General features: G+C 47.5%; 1 protein-coding gene across 4 annotated transcripts in view; it reads right to left on the bottom strand.

Annotated features, from left to right (window-relative positions):
• Window positions 1-21,416, bottom strand: part of LOC134908911 (cytochrome P450 2K6-like) — a 61,026-nt gene that overhangs the window by 25,843 nt on the left and 13,767 nt on the right. For all 4 annotated transcript variants that reach the window (XM_063915146.1, XM_063915148.1, XM_063915147.1 and 1 more), the window contains exon 2: window positions 20,472-20,668. In XM_063915146.1, coding sequence (XP_063771216.1) covers window positions 20,472-20,654 — 183 coding nt within the window. In that variant the 5' untranslated portion in view covers window positions 20,655-20,668. The remainder of the gene's footprint in view (window positions 1-20,471; window positions 20,669-21,416) is intronic.

Below are 21,416 nucleotides of genomic sequence, written 5' to 3'. Positions count from 1 at the left end.
TATTATACTGTACATTTGTACCTTTGAGCAATGTTAGTAAACTAAATATATATGTTTTTGTTTTTTTCTAGAGGGTATTTTTAAATGGTTGCAGTTGGTGAAATTGTATAACACATATATTTTTCTTTCAGTTCTGTGATTCTACTCATTTAAATTAATGTTTGCAAGTGCAAAGTGCAGGTTTCAATGTCAGATATAGAGCACATCCAATGATTTGGTAAGAGTTAAGTGTGTGTGTGGCATTTTATTTTTATCAGTGTCCTGTTATTTTTGCAATATTTACTTTACAGTGAGACTACAGGTGCCACCAGGATCTTAATACCAGGGCATGCTGGCACTTGATGTGCTACAAGTGCCTGCATGCCGGGGCAGGCTTCCTAATATCTGCAGTATCACTGTACAGAACAATGGCCCTCATTCCGAGTTGTTCGCTCGGTATTTTTCATCGCATCGCAATGAAAATCCGCTTAGTACGCATGCGCAATGTTCGCACTGCGACTGCGCCAAATAACTTTGCTATGTAGAAAGTAATTTTACTCACGGCTTTTTCATCGCTCCGGCGATCGTAATGTGATTGACAGGAAATGGGTGTTACTGGGCGGAAACACGGCGTTTCAGGGGCGTGTGGCTGAAAACGCTACCGTTTCCGGAAAAAACGCAGGAGTGGCCGGAGAAACGGTGGGAGTGCCTGGGCGAACGCTGGGTGTGTTTGTGACGTCAACCAGGAACGACAAGCACTGAACTGATCGCACAGGCAGAGTAAGTCTGAAGCTACTCTGAAACTGCTAAGTAGTTAGTAATCGCAATATTGCGAATACATCGGTCGCAATTTTAAGAAGCTAAGATTCACTCCCAGTAGGCGGCGGCTTAGCGTGTGTAACTCTGCTAAATTCGCCTTGCGACCGATCAACTCGGAATGAGGGCCAATATTCAGTCTGTTTTTACTAAAGATGAGCGGGTCCGGTTAACTGGGCGACCTCAGCTAGTTTGCAATCTCTGAGAACCGGACCCACCCGAACATTGGGGATCCGAGGAGATCCGAGCCACAGCTCGCATCTCCCTGCCTGCTCCGGATCCTGAGGTTTTGGTTCGGGCGCCAGTCCCATTGAATACAATGAGCTGACTGCTGATTGGCTGAGAGAGCCGTCTGTCACGGCTCTCAGCCAATCAGCATGTCCCCATAGACTACAAGGGGCAAGATGGTAACCCCCAATGTGCTAATGGCGCAGCAGCCTGCGCTGCCTACACCGCTGCCCGCTTTTCTGACACTCCCACACTGCCCGTACTGCTAGCATCCACGCACTGAGGACACTGATGGAATGCCTGCACTGAGGACACCGCAGGAACTCCTGCACTGCTGACACTGTCAGCATCCCCGCGCTGTTGATACCTCCACACATAGGACACAGCCAGCACTGCCCACACAGCCGGTTCCCCTGTACAAAGGACACCAGCGGCACCCCCAAGACTGCCGACACAGCTGGCACCCATGCACAGAGGACACCACTGGCACCCCTACACTTCCAGCACCTTCCCCCCACAGAGGACAAACCGGCACCCCCGCACAGAGGACAGCACTGAGATACCCACACTGACGAAACTGTCTGCACACTTGCAATGAGGACACCACTGGCATACCCATACTGCCGGCACCCGAGCAATGAAGACACTGTTGGCACCCCTGCACTGGGGAAACCATTGGGATACCTGCACTTCCGGCACCCTTGCATTGAGGACACCACTGAGTCACCCGCACTGATGACTCCGTTGGCACCCCTGCACTGAGGACACCACAGGGACACCTGCACTGCTGACACTGCCGGTACCCCTGAAGTGAGGACACCATCGGCACCCCTGCATTAAGGACATCACTGGGACACCCGCACTGTCAACACTGCCGGTACCCCCACATTGAGGACACCGCCGGCACCCCTGCATTGCCAAAACCACCAACACCCCCACACTAAGGACCTCGCCTTCACCCCTCCACGGCTGACACCACCGGCATACCCACATTGAGTACACCACCGGCTCCCCCACACTGCTAACACCGCCAGCACCCCTGCATTGAGGACAACTGTTGACAGCCCTACATTGAGGACAACGCAGACACCCCCATCTACAGTAAGTGCACTATTGTTGAATCCGACCTGCACTGTATCTCGCACTGTATCTGACCTTGCACTGTAGCCAAACCACACTGTATGCAAACTGCACTGTATCAGACCCACACTGTAAATGGCACTGTATCTGAACCACACTGTATCCGACGCACACTGTATCCAACCTGCACTGTATCAGACCCACACTGTAAATGGCACTGTATCTGAACCACACTGTATCCGACGCACACTGTATGCAACCTGCACTGTATCAGACCCACACTGTAAATGGCACTGTATCTGAACCACACTGTATCCGACGCACACTGTATCCAACCTGCACTGTAAGGCTAAGTACACACTGGGCGACTTCAGCTAGTTAGCAATCAGCACTGATTGTTAATTAGGGGAGCTCGTCAGTGCATACGATGTACGATATCTTTCAGTGATGTCATCCCCCTCACTACCCGAACATGCTGCTCAAACTAAGATATTGATAACATTGAGCTGCATGTTCGGTAGATCATGGACGAACGAGAACGTCCCGCAGGTGCGTGCATCGCTCATCGTTCATCCCAGAGCCGGCCCTAACCTAGGCAATATTTTGGCTGGTGCCCCCTAGCACCACCGCTGGTTCTGCCTCTGACCTTGCACCTCTTTCCCAGCACCATCACCCCTCACCCATAGCAGTCCTTGTACCCCCTATATTTTAAATAGGAACAGTTCGCACATTTGACGCACAGCCCAAAAAGGGGGATCTTCTTGCTGGGAAGAGGCATGGCCACACAATAGTAACCCCAATTCCAATTACACCACACAGTACTGCAACTTTATTCACATTTTATCTTGCGATAGTGTCCATAATTCATATTACATCCCACAGTAGTATAATTTTACCTTATAAACGTTACTCCTCACAGTAGAGCCCCTTATTCACATTACATCACACTGAATTGCTCCTTATTCACATTACACCACACCTTATTGCTCTTTATTCACATTAGACGACACAGTAGTGCCCTTTCTATATGCAACGCCACATAGTAGAGCACCTTATACACATAATGCCACACATTAGTAATGCATTTATACACAATTCCACACAGTAATGCCCCTTACACATATGAGACACATTAATGTCCTTATAAACATAATGCACCTTACACACTATGACAACCTTTATTAATGCCCTTTTACACATAATGTCCATAATGACACACATAGTGCCCCCTACACATTTGCTGCACATTATTAGTGCCCCTATACACATAATGACACACATACAGTAGTACCCTGTTACACATATGCCGCACATTATTAATGCCCTTATACACATAATGACACACATAGTGGCCCTTTACACATATGTTGCACATTATTAATGCATTTTTACATGACACACATAATGCTCCTTACACATATTCCGAACACTACTGCACAACCAACCCACTAACATGCACACACTGCCACTAACACTGTGACCTCTGTCTCTGCTCGGATACAGATGTGTCCTCACAAATCTTGCATCAATGCTAACGTCGGGCACCTTTTTTTTTTATGAAAATGCATCTTATTTGCATTTCTATGTGGCTAGGATGCACAAGCAGCTTCTGCTGAATAAACTGATATGCAGCATGCCTATATACTGTGCGAGACTGTGGCTGTATCTGCATATGAAATGCTACATACAGAATATAGGCATGCAGCATATCATTTTAATCATCAGAAGCTGCTGATGCCCCTAGGCATATCAAATGCCCTAGGCAATTGTCTAGTTTGCCTATGCCTATGGCCGGCTCTGGTTCATCCATACACACTGGACGATATGAACGATAGAGCTTTAAAAAAAAAGATTGTTATCATTCATATTTTCTAGTATGTCGCCCAGTGTGTACAGGGCTTAACCTACACTGTATCCAATCCATACTGTATCCAACCCACACTGTAACCTGCACTGTATCCAATCCACACTATATCCAACCCACACTGTAACCTACACTGTATCCAATCCATACTGTATCCAACCCACACTGTAACCTGCACTGTATCCAATCCATACTGTATCCAACCCACACTGTAACCTGCACTGTATCCAATCCACACTATATCCAACCCACACTCCTAACTGAACTGTATCCGACCCGAACTGTATCCCGCACTGTATCCGACCTTGCACTGAAGCCAACGCGCACTGTTTCCGACCCACTCTCTGGGGGTAATTCAGATCAGATCGCTGCTATGCATTTTCGCAAAGCGGGCAATCAGGTCTGAACTGCGCATGCGCAGGCGCCCGGACCTTGCGGGGGGGGTGGGGGGGGGCGGCAGTGGCTGTGTGATATCACACGCAGCCGCTGAGACCCAGGAAGCAACGAGTAGCTTCCTGCTAGCGCGCAGGAGATGCGCTGGTAGGGAGCTACTCCTCAGGTACAAAAGTATCACCGTCATGCGATGCTTTTGTACCTGTGCAGGGGGGGGGGGGGTAGAGCCAGACATGCGGGGCGGACTAGCCCTGTGTTGGGCGTCTCCCCGCATGTCTGTGAAACTGATCGTAGATGTGCTAAATTTAGCACATCTATGATCTGTATTAGGTCCTGTAACCTGCACTGTATCCAACCCACACTCCGACGACATTAACTGTATCCAACCCGCACTGTAACCTGCACTGTATCTGACCCACATTATATCCAACCCACACTGTAACCTGCACTGTATCTGACCCACACTATATCCAACCCACACTGTAACCTGCACTGTATCTGACCCACACTATGTCCAACCCACACTGTAACCTGCACTGTATCTGACCCACACTATATCCAACCCACACTGTAACTGCACTGTATCTGACCCACACTATATCCAACCCACACTGTAACCTGCACTGTATCTGACCCACACTATACCCAACGCACACTGTTACCTGCACTGTATCTGACCCACACTATATCCAACCCACACTGTAACCTGCACTGTATCTGACCCACACTGTATCCAACCCACACTGTAACCTGCACTGTATCTGACCCACACTATACCCAACCCACACTGTAACCTGCACTGTATCTGACCCACACTATACCCAACCCACACTGTAACCTGCACTGTATCTGACCCACACTATATCCAACCCACACTGTAACCTGCACTGTATCTGACCCACACTATATCCAACCCACACTGTAACCTGCACTGTATCTGACCCACACTATATCCAACCCACACTGTAACCTGCACTGTATCTGACCCACACTATATCCAACCCACACTGTAACCTGCACTGTATCTGACCCACACTATACCCAACCCACACTGTAACCTGCACTGTATCTGACCCACACTATACCCAACTCACACTGTTACCTGCACTGTATCTGACCCACACTATATCCAACCCACACTGTAACCTGCACTGTATCTGACCCACACTGTATCCAACCCACACTGTAACCTGCACTGTATCTGACCCACACTATACCCAACCCACACTGTAACCTGCACTGTATCTGACCCACACTGTATCAAACCCACACTGTAACCTGCACTGTATCTGACCCACACTATATCCAATCCACACTGTAACCTGCACTGTATCTGACCCACACTATATCCAACCCACACTGTAACCTGCACTGTATCTGACCCACACTATACCCAACCCACACTGTAACCTGCACTGTATCTGACCCACACTATACCCAACTCACACTGTTACCTGCACTGTATCTGACCCACACTATACCCAACTCACACTGTAACCAGCACTGTATCTGACCCACACTATACCCAACTCACACTGTTACCTGCACTGTATCTGACCCACACTATATCCAACCCACACTGTAACCTGCACTGTATCTGACCCACACTGTATCCAACCCACACTGTAACCTGCACTGTATCTGACCCACACTATACCCAACCCACACTGTAACCTGCACTGTATCTGACCCACACTATATCCAACCCACACTGTAACCTGCACTGTATCTGACCCACACTATATCCAACCCACACTGTAACCTGCACTGTATCTGACCCACACTATATCCAACCCACACTGTAACCTGCACTGTATCTGACCCACACTATACCCAACCCACACTGTAACCTGCACTGTATCTGACCCACACTATACCCAACTCACACTGTTACCTGCACTGTATCTGACCCACACTATATCCAACCCACACTGTAACCTGCACTGTATCTGACCCACACTGTATCCAACCCACACTGTAACCTGCACTGTATCTGACCCACACTATACCCAACCCACACTGTAACCTGCACTGTATCTGACCCACACTGTATCAAACCCACACTGTAACCTGCACTGTATCTGACCCACACTATATCCAACCCACACTGTAACCTGCACTGTATCTGACCCACACTATATCCAACCCACACTGTAACCTGCACTGTATCTGACCCACACTATATCCAACCCACACTGTAACCTGCACTGTATCTGACCCACACTATACCCAACCCACACTGTAACCTGCACTGTATCTGACCCACACTATACCCAACTCACACTGTTACCTGCACTGTATCTGACCCACACTATATCCAACCCACACTGTAACCTGCACTGTATCTGACCCACACTGTATCCAACCCACACTGTAACCTGCACTGTATCTGACCCACACTATACCCAACCCACACTGTAACCTGCACTGTATCTGACCCACACTGTATCAAACCCACACTGTAACCTGCACTGTATCTGACCCACACTATATCCAATCCACACTGTAACCTGCACTGTATCTGACCCACACTATATCCAACCCACACTGTAACCTGCACTGTATCTGACCCACACTATACCCAACCCACACTGTAACCTGCACTGTATCTGACCCACACTATACCCAACTCACACTGTTACCTGCACTGTATCTGACCCACACTATACCCAACTCACACTGTAACCAGCACTGTATCTGACCCACACTATACCCAACTCACACTGTTACCTGCACTGTATCTGACCCACACTATATCCAACCCACACTGTAACCTGCACTGTATCTGACCCACACTGTATCCAACCCACACTGTAACCTGCACTGTATCTGACCCACACTATACCCAACCCACACTGTAACCTGCACTGTATCTGACCCACACTGTATCAAACCCACACTGTAACCTGCACTGTATCTGACCCACACTATATCCAATCCACACTGTAACCTGCACTGTATCTGACCCACACTGTATCAAACCCACACTGTAACCTGCACTGTATCTGACCCACACTATACCCAACGCACACTGTTACCTGCACTGTATCTGACCCACACTATACCCAACCCACACTGTAACCTGCACTGTATCTGACCCACACTATACCCAACCCACACTGTAACCTGCACTGTATCTGACCCACACTATATCCAACCCACACTGTAACCTGCACTGTATCTGACCCACACTATATCCAACCCACACTGTAACCTGCACTGTATCTGACCCACACTATATCCAACCCACACTGTAACCTGCACTGTATCTGACCCACACTATATCCAACCCACACTGTAACCTGCACTGTATCTGACCCACACTATACCCAACCCACACTGTAACCTGCACTGTATCTGACCCACACTATACCCAACCCACACTGTAACCTGCACTGTATCTGACCCACACTATATCCAACCCACACTGTAACCTGCACTGTATCTGACCCACACTATATCCAACCCACACTGTAACCTGCACTGTATCTGACCCACACTATACCCAACCCACACTGTAACCTGCACTGTATCTGACCCACACTATACCCAACTCACACTGTTACCTGCACTGTATCTGACCCACACTATATCCAACCCACACTGTAACCTGCACTGTATCTGACCCACACTGTATCCAACCCACACTGTAACCTGCACTGTATCTGACCCACACTATACCCAACCCACACTGTAACCTGCACTGTATCTGACCCACACTGTATCAAACCCACACTGTAACCTGCACTGTATCTGACCCACACTATATCCAACCCACACTGTAACCTGCACTGTATCTGACCCACACTATATCCAACCCACACTGTAACCTGCACTGTATCTGACCCACACTATATCCAACCCACACTGTAACCTGCACTGTATCTGACCCACACTATACCCAACCCACACTGTAACCTGCACTGTATCTGACCCACACTATACCCAACTCACACTGTTACCTGCACTGTATCTGACCCACACTATATCCAACCCACACTGTAACCTGCACTGTATCTGACCCACACTGTATCCAACCCACACTGTAACCTGCACTGTATCTGACCCACACTATACCCAACCCACACTGTAACCTGCACTGTATCTGACCCACACTGTATCAAACCCACACTGTAACCTGCACTGTATCTGACCCACACTATATCCAATCCACACTGTAACCTGCACTGTATCTGACCCACACTATATCCAACCCACACTGTAACCTGCACTGTATCTGACCCACACTATACCCAACCCACACTGTAACCTGCACTGTATCTGACCCACACTATACCCAACTCACACTGTTACCTGCACTGTATCTGACCCACACTATACCCAACTCACACTGTAACCAGCACTGTATCTGACCCACACTATACCCAACTCACACTGTTACCTGCACTGTATCTGACCCACACTATATCCAACCCACACTGTAACCTGCACTGTATCTGACCCACACTGTATCCAACCCACACTGTAACCTGCACTGTATCTGACCCACACTATACCCAACCCACACTGTAACCTGCACTGTATCTGACCCACACTGTATCAAACCCACACTGTAACCTGCACTGTATCTGACCCACACTATATCCAATCCACACTGTAACCTGCACTGTATCTGACCCACACTGTATCAAACCCACACTGTAACCTGCACTGTATCTGACCCACACTATACCCAACGCACACTGTTACCTGCACTGTATCTGACCCACACTATACCCAACCCACACTGTAACCTGCACTGTATCTGACCCACACTATATCCAACCCACACTGTAACCTGCACTGTATCTGACCCACACTATATCCAACCCACACTGTAACCTGCACTGTATCTGACCCACACTATATCCAACCCACACTGTAACCTGCACTGTATCTGACCCACACTATATCCAACCCACACTGTAACCTGCACTGTATCTGACCCACACTATACTCAACCCACACTGTAACCTGCACTGTATCTGACCCACACTATACCCAACTCACACTGTTACCTGCACTGTATCTGACCCACACTATATCCAACCCACACTGTAACCTGCACTGTATCTGACCCACACTGTATCCAACCCACACTGTAACCAGCACTGTATCTGACCCACACTATACCCAACCCACACTGTAACCTGCACTGTATCTGACCCACACTATACCCAACCCACACTGTAACCTGCACTGTATCTGACCCACACTATATCCAATCCACACTGTAACCTGCACTGTATCTGACCCACACTGTATCAAACCCACACTGTAACCTGCACTGTATCTGACCCACACTATACCCAACGCATACAGTTACCTGCACTGTATCTGACCCACACTATATCCAACCCACACTGTAACCTGCACTGTATCTGACCCACACTGTATCCAACCCACACTGTAACCTGCACTGTATCTGACCCACACTATACCCAACCCACACTGTAACCTGCACTGTATCTGACCCACACTATACCCAACCCACACTGTAACCTGCACTGTATCTGACCCACACTATATCCAACCCACACTGTAACCTGCACTGTATCTGACCCACACTATATCCAGCCCACACTGTAACCTGCACTGTATCTGACCCACACTATATCCAACCCACACTGTAACCTGCACTGTATCTGACCCACACTATATCCAACCCACACTGTAACCTGCACTGTATCTGACCCACACTGTATCCAACCCACACTGTAACCTGCACTGTATCTGACCCACACTATACCCAACCCACACTGTAACCTGCACTGTATCTGACCCACACTATATCCAACCCACACTGTAACCTGCACTGTATCTGACCCACACTATATCCAACCCACACTGTAACCTGCACTGTATCTGACCCACACTATATCCAACCCACACTGTAACCTGCACTGTATCTGACCCACACTATATCCAACCCACACTGTAACCTGCACTGTATCTGACCCACACTATACCCAACTCACACTGTTACCTGCACTGTATCTGACCCACACTATATCCAACCCACACTGTAACCTGCACTGTATCTGACCCACACTATACCCAACCCACACTGTAACCTGCACTGTATCTGACCCACACTATATCCAACCCACACTGTAACCTGCACTGTATCTGACCCACACTATACCCAACCCACACTGTAACCTGCACTGTATCTGACCCACACTATATCCAACCCACACTGTAACCTGCACTGTATCTGACCCACACTATATCCAACCCACACTGTAACCTGCACTGTATCTGACCCACACTATATCCAAACCACACTGTAACCTGCACTGTATCTGACCTACACTATATCCAACCCACACTGTAACCTGCACTGTATCTGACCCACACTATATCCAACCCACACTGTAACCTGCACTGTATCTGACCCACACTATACCCAACGCACACTGTTACCTGCACTGTATCTGACCCACACTATATCCAACCCACACTGTAACCAGCACTGTATCTGACCCACACTGTATCCAACCCACACTGTAACCTGCACTGTATCTGACCCACACTATACCCAACCCACACTGTAACCTGCACTGTATCTGACCCACACTATACCCAACCCACACTGTAACCTGCACTGTATCTGACCCACACTATATCCAACCCACACTGTAACCTGCACTGTATCTGACCCACACTATATCCAACCCACACTGTAACCTGCACTGTATCTGACCCACACTATATCCAACCCACACTGTAACCTGCACTGTATCTGACCCACACTATATCCAACCCACACTGTAACCTGCACTGTATCTGACCCACACTATACCCAACCCACACTGTACCCTGCACTGTATCTGACCCACACTATACCCAACTCACACTGTTACCTGCACTGTATCTGACCCACACTATATCCAACCCACACTGTAACCTGCACTGTATCTGACCCACACTGTATCCAACCCACACTGTAACCTGCACTGTATCTGACCCACACTATACCCAACCCACACTGTAACCTGCACTGTATCTGACCCACACTGTATCAAACCCACACTGTAACCTGCACTGTATCTGACCCACACTATATCCAATCCACACTGTAACCTGCACTGTATCTAACCCACACTATATCCAACCCACACTGTAACCTGCACTGTATCTGACCCACACTATACCCAACCCACACTGTAACCTGCACTGTATCTGACCCACACTATACCCAACTCACACTGTTACCTGCACTGTATCTGACCCACACTATACCCAACTCACACTGTAACCAGCACTGTATCTGACCCACACTATACCCAACTCACACTGTTACCTGCACTGTATCTGACCCACACTATATCCAACCCACACTGTAACCTGCACTGTATCTGACCCACACTGTATCCAACCCACACTGTAACCTGCACTGTATCTGACCCACACTATACCCAACCCACACTGTAACCTGCACTGTATCTGACCCACACTGTATCAAACCCACACTGTAACCTGCACTGTATCTGACCCACACTATATCCAATCCACACTGTAACCTGCACTGTATCTGACCCACACTGTATCAAACCCACACTGTAACCTGCACTGTATCTGACCCACACTATACCCAACGCACACTGTTACCTGCACTGTATCTGACCCACACTATACCCAACCCACACTGTAACCTGCACTGTATCTGACCCACACTATACCCAACCCACACTGTAACCTGCACTGTATCTGACCCACACTATATCCAACCCACACTGTAACCTGCACTGTATCTGACCCACACTATATCCAACCCACACTGTAACCTGCACTGTATCTGACCCACACTATATCCAACCCACACTGTAACCTGCACTGTATCTGACCCACACTATATCCAACCCACACTGTAACCTGCACTGTATCTGACCCACACTATACCCAACCCACACTGTAACCTGCACTGTATCTGACCCACACTATACCCAACTCACACTGTTACCTGCACTGTATCTGACCCACACTATATCCAACCCACACTGTAACCTGCACTGTATCTGACCCACACTGTATCCAACCCACACTGTAACCAGCACTGTATCTGACCCACACTATACCCAACCCACACTGTAACCTGCACTGTATCTGACCCACACTATATCCAACCCACACTGTAACCTGCACTGTATCTGACCCACACTATACCCAACCCACACTGTAACCTGCACTGTATCTGACCCACACTATACCCAACTCACACTGTTACCTGCACTGTATCTGACCCACACTATACCCAACTCACACTGTAACCAGCACTGTATCTGACCCACACTATACCCAACTCACACTGTTACCTGCACTGTATCTGACCCACACTATATCCAACCCACACTGTAACCTGCACTGTATCTGACCCACACTGTATCCAACCCACACTGTAACCTGCACTGTATCTGACCCACACTATACCCAACCCACACTGTAACCTGCACTGTATCTGACCCACACTATATCCAACCCACACTGTAACCTGCACTGTATCTGACCCACACTATATCCAACCCACACTGTAACCTGCACTGTATCTGACCCACACTATATCCAACCCACACTGTAACCTGCACTGTATCTGACCCACACTATATCCAACCCACACTGTAACCTGCACTGTATCTGACCCACACTATATCCAGCCCACACTGTAACCTGCACTGTATCTGACCCACACTATATCCAACCCACACTGTAACCTGCACTGTATCTGACCCACACTATATCCAACCCACACTGTAACCTGCACTGTATCTGACCCACACTGTATCCAACCCACACTGTAACCTGCACTGTATCTGACCCACACTATACCCAACCCACACTGTAACCTGCACTGTATCTGACCCACACTATATCCAACCCACACTGTAACCTGCACTGTATCTGACCCACACTATATCCAACCCACACTGTAACCTGCACTGTATCTGACCCACACTATATCCAACCCACACTGTAACCTGCACTGTATCTGACCCACACTATATCCAACCCACACTGTAACCTGCACTGTATCTGACCCACACTATACCCAACTCACACTGTTACCTGCACTGTATCTGACCCACACTATATCCAACCCACACTGTAACCTGCACTGTATCTGACCCACACTATACCCAACCCACACTGTAACCTGCACTGTATCTGACCCACACTATATCCAACCCACACTGTAACCTGCACTGTATCTGACCCACACTATACCCAACCCACACTGTAACCTGCACTGTATCTGACCCACACTATATCCAACCCACACTGTAACCTGCACTGTATCTGACCCACACTATATCCAACCCACACTGTAACCTGCACTGTATCTGACCCACACTATATCCAAACCACACTGTAACCTGCACTGTATCTGACCTACACTATATCCAACCCACACTGTAACCTGCACTGTATCTGACCCACACTATATCCAACCCACACTGTAACCTGCACTGTATCTGACCCACACTATACCCAACGCACACTGTTACCTGCACTGTATCTGACCCACACTATATCCAACCCACACTGTAACCAGCACTGTATCTGACCCACACTGTATCCAACCCACACTGTAACCTGCACTGTATCTGACCCACACTATACCCAACCCACACTGTAACCTGCACTGTATCTGACCCACACTATACCCAACCCACACTGTAACCTGCACTGTATCTGACCCACACTATATCCAACCCACACTGTAACCTGCACTGTATCTGACCCACACTATATCCAACCCACACTGTAACCTGCACTGTATCTGACCCACACTATATCCAACCCACACTGTAACCTGCACTGTATCTGACCCACACTATATCCAACCCACACTGTAACCTGCACTGTATCTGACCCACACTATACCCAACCCACACTGTACCCTGCACTGTATCTGACCCACACTATACCCAACTCACACTGTTACCTGCACTGTATCTGACCCACACTATATCCAACCCACACTGTAACCTGCACTGTATCTGACCCACACTGTATCCAACCCACACTGTAACCTGCACTGTATCTGACCCACACTATACCCAACCCACACTGTAACCTGCACTGTATCTGACCCACACTGTATCAAACCCACACTGTAACCTGCACTGTATCTGACCCACACTATATCCAATCCACACTGTAACCTGCACTGTATCTAACCCACACTATATCCAACCCACACTGTAACCTGCACTGTATCTGACCCACACTATACCCAACCCACACTGTAACCTGCACTGTATCTGACCCACACTATACCCAACTCACACTGTTACCTGCACTGTATCTGACCCACACTATACCCAACTCACACTGTAACCAGCACTGTATCTGACCCACACTATACCCAACTCACACTGTTACCTGCACTGTATCTGACCCACACTATATCCAACCCACACTGTAACCTGCACTGTATCTGACCCACACTGTATCCAACCCACACTGTAACCTGCACTGTATCTGACCCACACTATACCCAACCCACACTGTAACCTGCACTGTATCTGACCCACACTGTATCAAACCCACACTGTAACCTGCACTGTATCTGACCCACACTATATCCAATCCACACTGTAACCTGCACTGTATCTGACCCACACTGTATCAAACCCACACTGTAACCTGCACTGTATCTGACCCACACTATACCCAACGCACACTGTTACCTGCACTGTATCTGACCCACACTATACCCAACCCACACTGTAACCTGCACTGTATCTGACCCACACTATACCCAACCCACACTGTAACCTGCACTGTATCTGACCCACACTATATCCAACCCACACTGTAACCTGCACTGTATCTGACCCACACTATATCCAACCCACACTGTAACCTGCACTGTATCTGACCCACACTATATCCAACCCACACTGTAACCTGCACTGTATCTGACCCACACTATATCCAACCCACACTGTAACCTGCACTGTATCTGACCCACACTATACCCAACCCACACTGTAACCTGCACTGTATCTGACCCACACTATACCCAACTCACACTGTTACCTGCACTGTATCTGACCCACACTATATCCAACCCACACTGTAACCTGCACTGTATCTGACCCACACTGTATCCAACCCACACTGTAACCAGCACTGTATCTGACCCACACTATACCCAACCCACACTGTAACCTGCACTGTATCTGACCCACACTATATCCAACCCACACTGTAACCTGCACTGTATCTGACCCACACTATACCCAACCCACACTGTAACCTGCACTGTATCTGACCCACACTATACCCAACTCACACTGTTACCTGCACTGTATCTGACCCACACTATACCCAACTCACACTGTAACCAGCACTGTATCTGACCCACACTATACCCAACTCACACTGTTACCTGCACTGTATCTGACCCACACTATATCCAACCCACACTGTAACCTGCACTGTATCTGACCCACACTGTATCCAACCCACACTGTAACCTGCACTGTATCTGACCCACACTATACCCAACCCACACTGTAACCTGCACTGTATCTGACCCACACTATATCCAACCCACACTGTAACCTGCACTGTATCTGACCCACACTATATCCAACCCACACTGTAACCTGCACTGTATCTGACCCACACTATATCCAACCCACACTGTAACCTGCACTGTATCTGACCCACACTATATCCAACCCACACTGTAACCTGCACTGTATCTGACCCACACTATACCCAACCCACACTGTAACCTGCACTGTATCTGACCCACACTATACCCAACTCACACTGTTACCTGCACTGTATCTGACCCACACTATATCCAACCCACACTGTAACCTGCACTGTATCTGACCCACACTGTATCCAACCCACACTGTAACCAGCACTGTATCTGACCCACACTATACCCAACCCACACTGTAACCTGCACTGTATCTGACCCACACTATATCCAACCCACACTGTAACCTGCACTGTATCTGACCCACACTATACCCAACCCACACTGTAACCTGCACTGTATCTGACCCACACTATACCCAACTCACACTGTTACCTGCACTGTATCTGACCCACACTATACCCAACTCACACTGTAACCAGCACTGTATCTGACCCACACTATACCCAACTCACACTGTTACCTGCACTGTATCTGACCCACACTATATCCAACCCACACTGTAACCTGCACTGTATCTGACCCACACTGTATCCAACCCACACTGTAACCTGCACTGTATCTGACCCACACTATACCCAACCCACACTGTAACCTGCACTGTATCTGACCCACACTGTATCAAACCCACACTGTAACCTGCACTGTATCTGACCCACACTATATCCAATCCACACTGTAACCTGCACTGTATCTGACCCACACTGTATCAAACCCACACTGTAACCTGCACTGTATCTGACCCACACTATACCCAACGCACACTGTTACCTGCACTGTATCTGACCCACACTATACCCAACCCACACTGTAACCTGCACTGTATCTGACCCACACTATACCCAACCCACACTGTAACCTGCACTGTATCTGACCCACACTATATCCAACCCACACTGTAACCTGCACTGTATCTGACCCACACTATATCCAACCCACACTGTAACCTGCACTGTATCTGACCCACACTATATCCAACCCACACTGTAACCTGCACTGTATCTGACCCACACTATATCCAACCCACACTGTAACCTGCACTGTATCTGACCCACACTATACCCAACCCACACTGTAACCTGCACTGTATCTGACCCACACTATACCCAATTCACACTGTTACCTGCACTGTATCTGACCCACACTATATCCAACCCACACTGTAACCTGCACTGTATCTGACCCACACTGTATCCAACCCACACTGTAACCAGCACTGTATCTGACCCACACTATACCCAACCCACACTGTAACCTGCACTGTATCTGACCCACACTATACCCAACCCACACTGTAACCTGCACTGTATCTGACCCACACTATATCCAATCCACACTGTAACCTGCACTGTATCTGACCCACACTGTATCAAACCCACACTGTAACCTGCACTGTATCTGACCCACACTATACCCAACGCACACTGTTACCTGCACTGTATCTGACCCACACTATATCCAACCCACACTGTAACCTGCACTGTATCTGACCCACACTGTATCCAACCCACACTGTAACCTGCACTGTATCTGACCCACACTATACCCAACCCACACTGTAACCTGCACTGTATCTGACCCACACTATACCCAACCCACACTGTAACCTGCACTGTATCTGACCCACACTATATCCAACCCACACTGTAACCTGCACTGTATCTGACCCACACTATATCCAACCCACACTGTAACCTGCACTGTATCTGACCCACACTATATCCAACCCACACTGTAACCTGCACTGTATCTGACCCACACTATATCCAACCCACACTGTAACCTGCACTGTATCTGACCCACACTGTATCCAACCCACACTGTAACCTGCACTGTATCTGACCCACACTATACCCAACCCACACTGTAACCTGCACTGTATCTGACCCACACTATATCCAACCCACACTGTAACCTGCACTGTATCTGACCCACACTATACCCAAACCACACTGTAACCTGCACTGTATCTGACCCACACTATATCCAACCCACACTGTAACCTGCACTGTATCCGACCTGCACTATATACAACCTGCAATGTATTCCACCTACACTTCATCGGACCTGCCCTGTAACCTTGGCAATATTTAAATGTGTGTCCCCGCACTGTACTATGCAGGTACAGAATGCTGTTTTTTGTGATTGGGGAGAATTTGGGGAGCTGCTCAACAAAATGGCTGATTGATCAGCGCTTTACATGGGCACAGAGTGCCAGTCATCAGTGACCCAGGGCCCCCAGGAGGGAGGTACAGACTGGGCACTGAGAACAGGCATGTGATGGGGGCATGTGCACCTGTGTAGGGGGCATCAATATCTGCTGTTGCTATTTTAAACATAGCTTCTGGGGTTTTTTACTTTGCTGTTTGGTAACTACTTTAGAGCAATGATACTGTACACACGATTCTCAGGAAATTTCTGTATTGGATTGTTTCCTATTGATAGTACTTGTGAGTTGTTTGATTGGTTATTGCTAATACATTACTAATTTGTAAACCATTTTTTAACAGATAGAACTGCCGTGTGTTTGTGCCGCTGCTCTGTTGGTTACTTTAGCCAGCCAGGCTTTGGCCTATGTTGGTGGAAATGAATTTTAATGCGGTTAATAATACTGTAGGAACAAAAACAGCTCAAAATTCTGTAATTTTAACGGTTTTTATGATTTTTCTAAAAAAAAAATAAAGATCCACAACCAAAATCAAAACCCACAAGGGCGGTTTTAGAAAAACCAATACAGATCCAAAACATGGAGGAGACACAGATCCAAAATCAAAACCCAAAATCCATGATTTGGGCTGGCGCACAACCCAAATTTTTACACCATTAATCCTGCATCCATCACAAGTAGAGATGCAGGGAATAGCCCCAGACTTTCAGCCCAGGCCTGGGGACTTCCACAGGAGGGGGCACCCCTGTTTTTTGGGGGGTCCCTGCTTCCCAAGGATTCTGGACCTGGGCAGACCAGTTTGGGGGTGGTTTCACATGATGGCAGGGGAACCCCATGATGTTTGTCTCATAATGTTTGTGTTATGACGTAAGCCTCCCAGTTGGTTTAGTCTGCTACTGGTGAATGTGAAAACAGGGGGACCCCACGCAGGTCTTTCCCACAATTTTCCATCACCAGACCATGTTAAGAGGTCAAGGGCTTGTTATGGATTTAATGAGGGCATCATGCTGAGTTTTTTGGTTTTTAACTCTCTTTACTTTTAACCCTAATAAGCACTGGACAGATCAATGATCTGTGCAATGCTACTGTTTGTCACCTTGTCTCACTGTAGCCTCTGTTTGAAGCTGGATTTGAACCTAGAGTACAGATCAAAACTGGCGGCATTTCCACCTGCATTTTCTATTGCAGTTGAAATCCGACGGATGATCAAAATTTGGTCAAAAATCCCTCTGATACTCATAGATTGAAGTCAATTTTAAAAATCAATCTAAAAATCGACCTTTAGTAAATTGACCCCTTACTCTTTAATCCAATTAATCTAAATTCACAAGGCGTTCTTTACTAATATTATTAAGAAAATAAAAAATGTAATTCAGCAATTAGCTTCTATCTGCATAGATAAAGTGACATAATGAATGTAGGTTTCCCCACGGCTTACCTCTCTGACATCCCGGCAGTCACTTGATCGGGATCCCGACTGCCGGGATCCTGAACGGATCCCTCTGATTTCTATCTTTTACAGATTTTGCACCTAGATACTGTGTAAACTAAATTACTGTGCGACTATATTCAATAAATGGGAGAAATATCCTTTAATTTTAATTTGGTTTTGCTATGATAGTATTTTGATGCAGATCTCTCAGCTCCATATAATATCAGAGATCCCAGCTATAGGTGAGTGTCAGGACCTTACTGAATAGACCATACTATTGCAGGGAAAGGAGGGGATATGTCAATTTCTTTATTAGTAGAGAAAACCCTTGGAAAAGAGGAGATTAAGAGGGGACATGAGCAACATTTACAAATATATAAGGGGACAATACACAGATCTTGCGCAGGACCTGTTTTTGGTTAGATCAACACAGAGAACTCGTGGACACTCGCTCAGGTTAGAGGAGAGGAGATTCCGCACAATACGGCATAAAGGCTTTTTTACGGTAAGGACGATACGTGTTTGGAATTCCCTGCCTGAGGGAGTTGTAATGGCCGACTCAGTCAACACCTTTAAGAATGGGATAGATAAATTCCTAATGGATAAGGATATCCAGGGTTACGGGGCATAGTCACGCACTATGGTTATTATAAAAAAGAGGGGTAAAACGTAACGGCAGTCATTAACTTCAGTCAAAATTTTATACAAAATAATCATGCATAGAGACCACAAATAGGTTGAACTCGATGGACAATTGTCTTTTTTCAACCTTAGATACTATGTTAAAACCCTTTGATTTATTAGTAATTAATTAGAAGTAGAGTATTACCTTTATAAATGTGTTATGAGGTTTGTCCTTGTCGATCAGGTGCAAACTCCCAATGAGGGGTAAGGTTGTTGGTCCTGGGGGGAAATTCTTGTACTTCTCTTGCTTCCGATTGTTAAAAACATTGGCCAAACATAGGATGACAACAACAGACAGAAGAATTGTGACGGGGTCCATGGCGATCATGTATTCTGTAAAATCTATAGACGGAAGACAAAGTATAGGTTTTATATAGGGAAAGAAAGAACTTTTTAACCAAAAACAGTATAAACTGTGGTCTATGAAGACCTGTCTTTTGCCCTGTTATGGTTCTGCTCAGTGGGACCAGCAAGACTGGCAAAAGGCTAAACTGGAATGGACCTAGCTTATGGAATGTCATTCTACTCAATTTACCATTTGTCCTCATGAATGTTACAGAATTCATGATTAGGCAGAAAAGGAGACCAGTGGGACGCCTAAAGGATCGGGCTTCAGCCCACAGACTCCCCTTCTCCTGTTTCCTGTGCACAAAGCGCTCTTATGTGGAAGGCCATATATGCACCTCGCATTACTTGACAAAGGATGGACTGGGGAGCAAGGGTTACACCCCAGACATTCTCTGAGGCATCCAATTTCTTTGAGTGGAATTGTCCAAGTCTATCCCTCCCTACCATCCTCACAGAGCTGGTTTATCCCCTTGTCAATTGGTGCGTCAGATAGTAGCACTGCAGCCAGGTGCATTGCATGACACTACAGTAAGACAGGTCATTAAAGCTGTATCAGTTATGATGGACATACAGTAGACAGCCCTGCATAGTGGGAGGGCAACAAGGGTGACACAAGTTGGACTTCTGAGCATTGGTATCTAAGGCAAAGCCAAGTAGACCGTGAGTCACGACTTGCAGTCTGTCAGTGTGCAGCTTCAGTTTGTGTCCACAACATTATCTAGCTGCCCCTCCACCTTTGCAT

This window comes from Pseudophryne corroboree, chromosome 4, assembly GCF_028390025.1.
Source record: "Pseudophryne corroboree isolate aPseCor3 chromosome 4, aPseCor3.hap2, whole genome shotgun sequence".
NCBI classification, from domain to species: Eukaryota; Metazoa; Chordata; class Amphibia; order Anura; family Myobatrachidae; genus Pseudophryne; species Pseudophryne corroboree.
The sequence above is the reverse complement of the archived record's forward strand: the minus strand, read 5'-3'. Positions and strand labels throughout refer to the sequence as shown.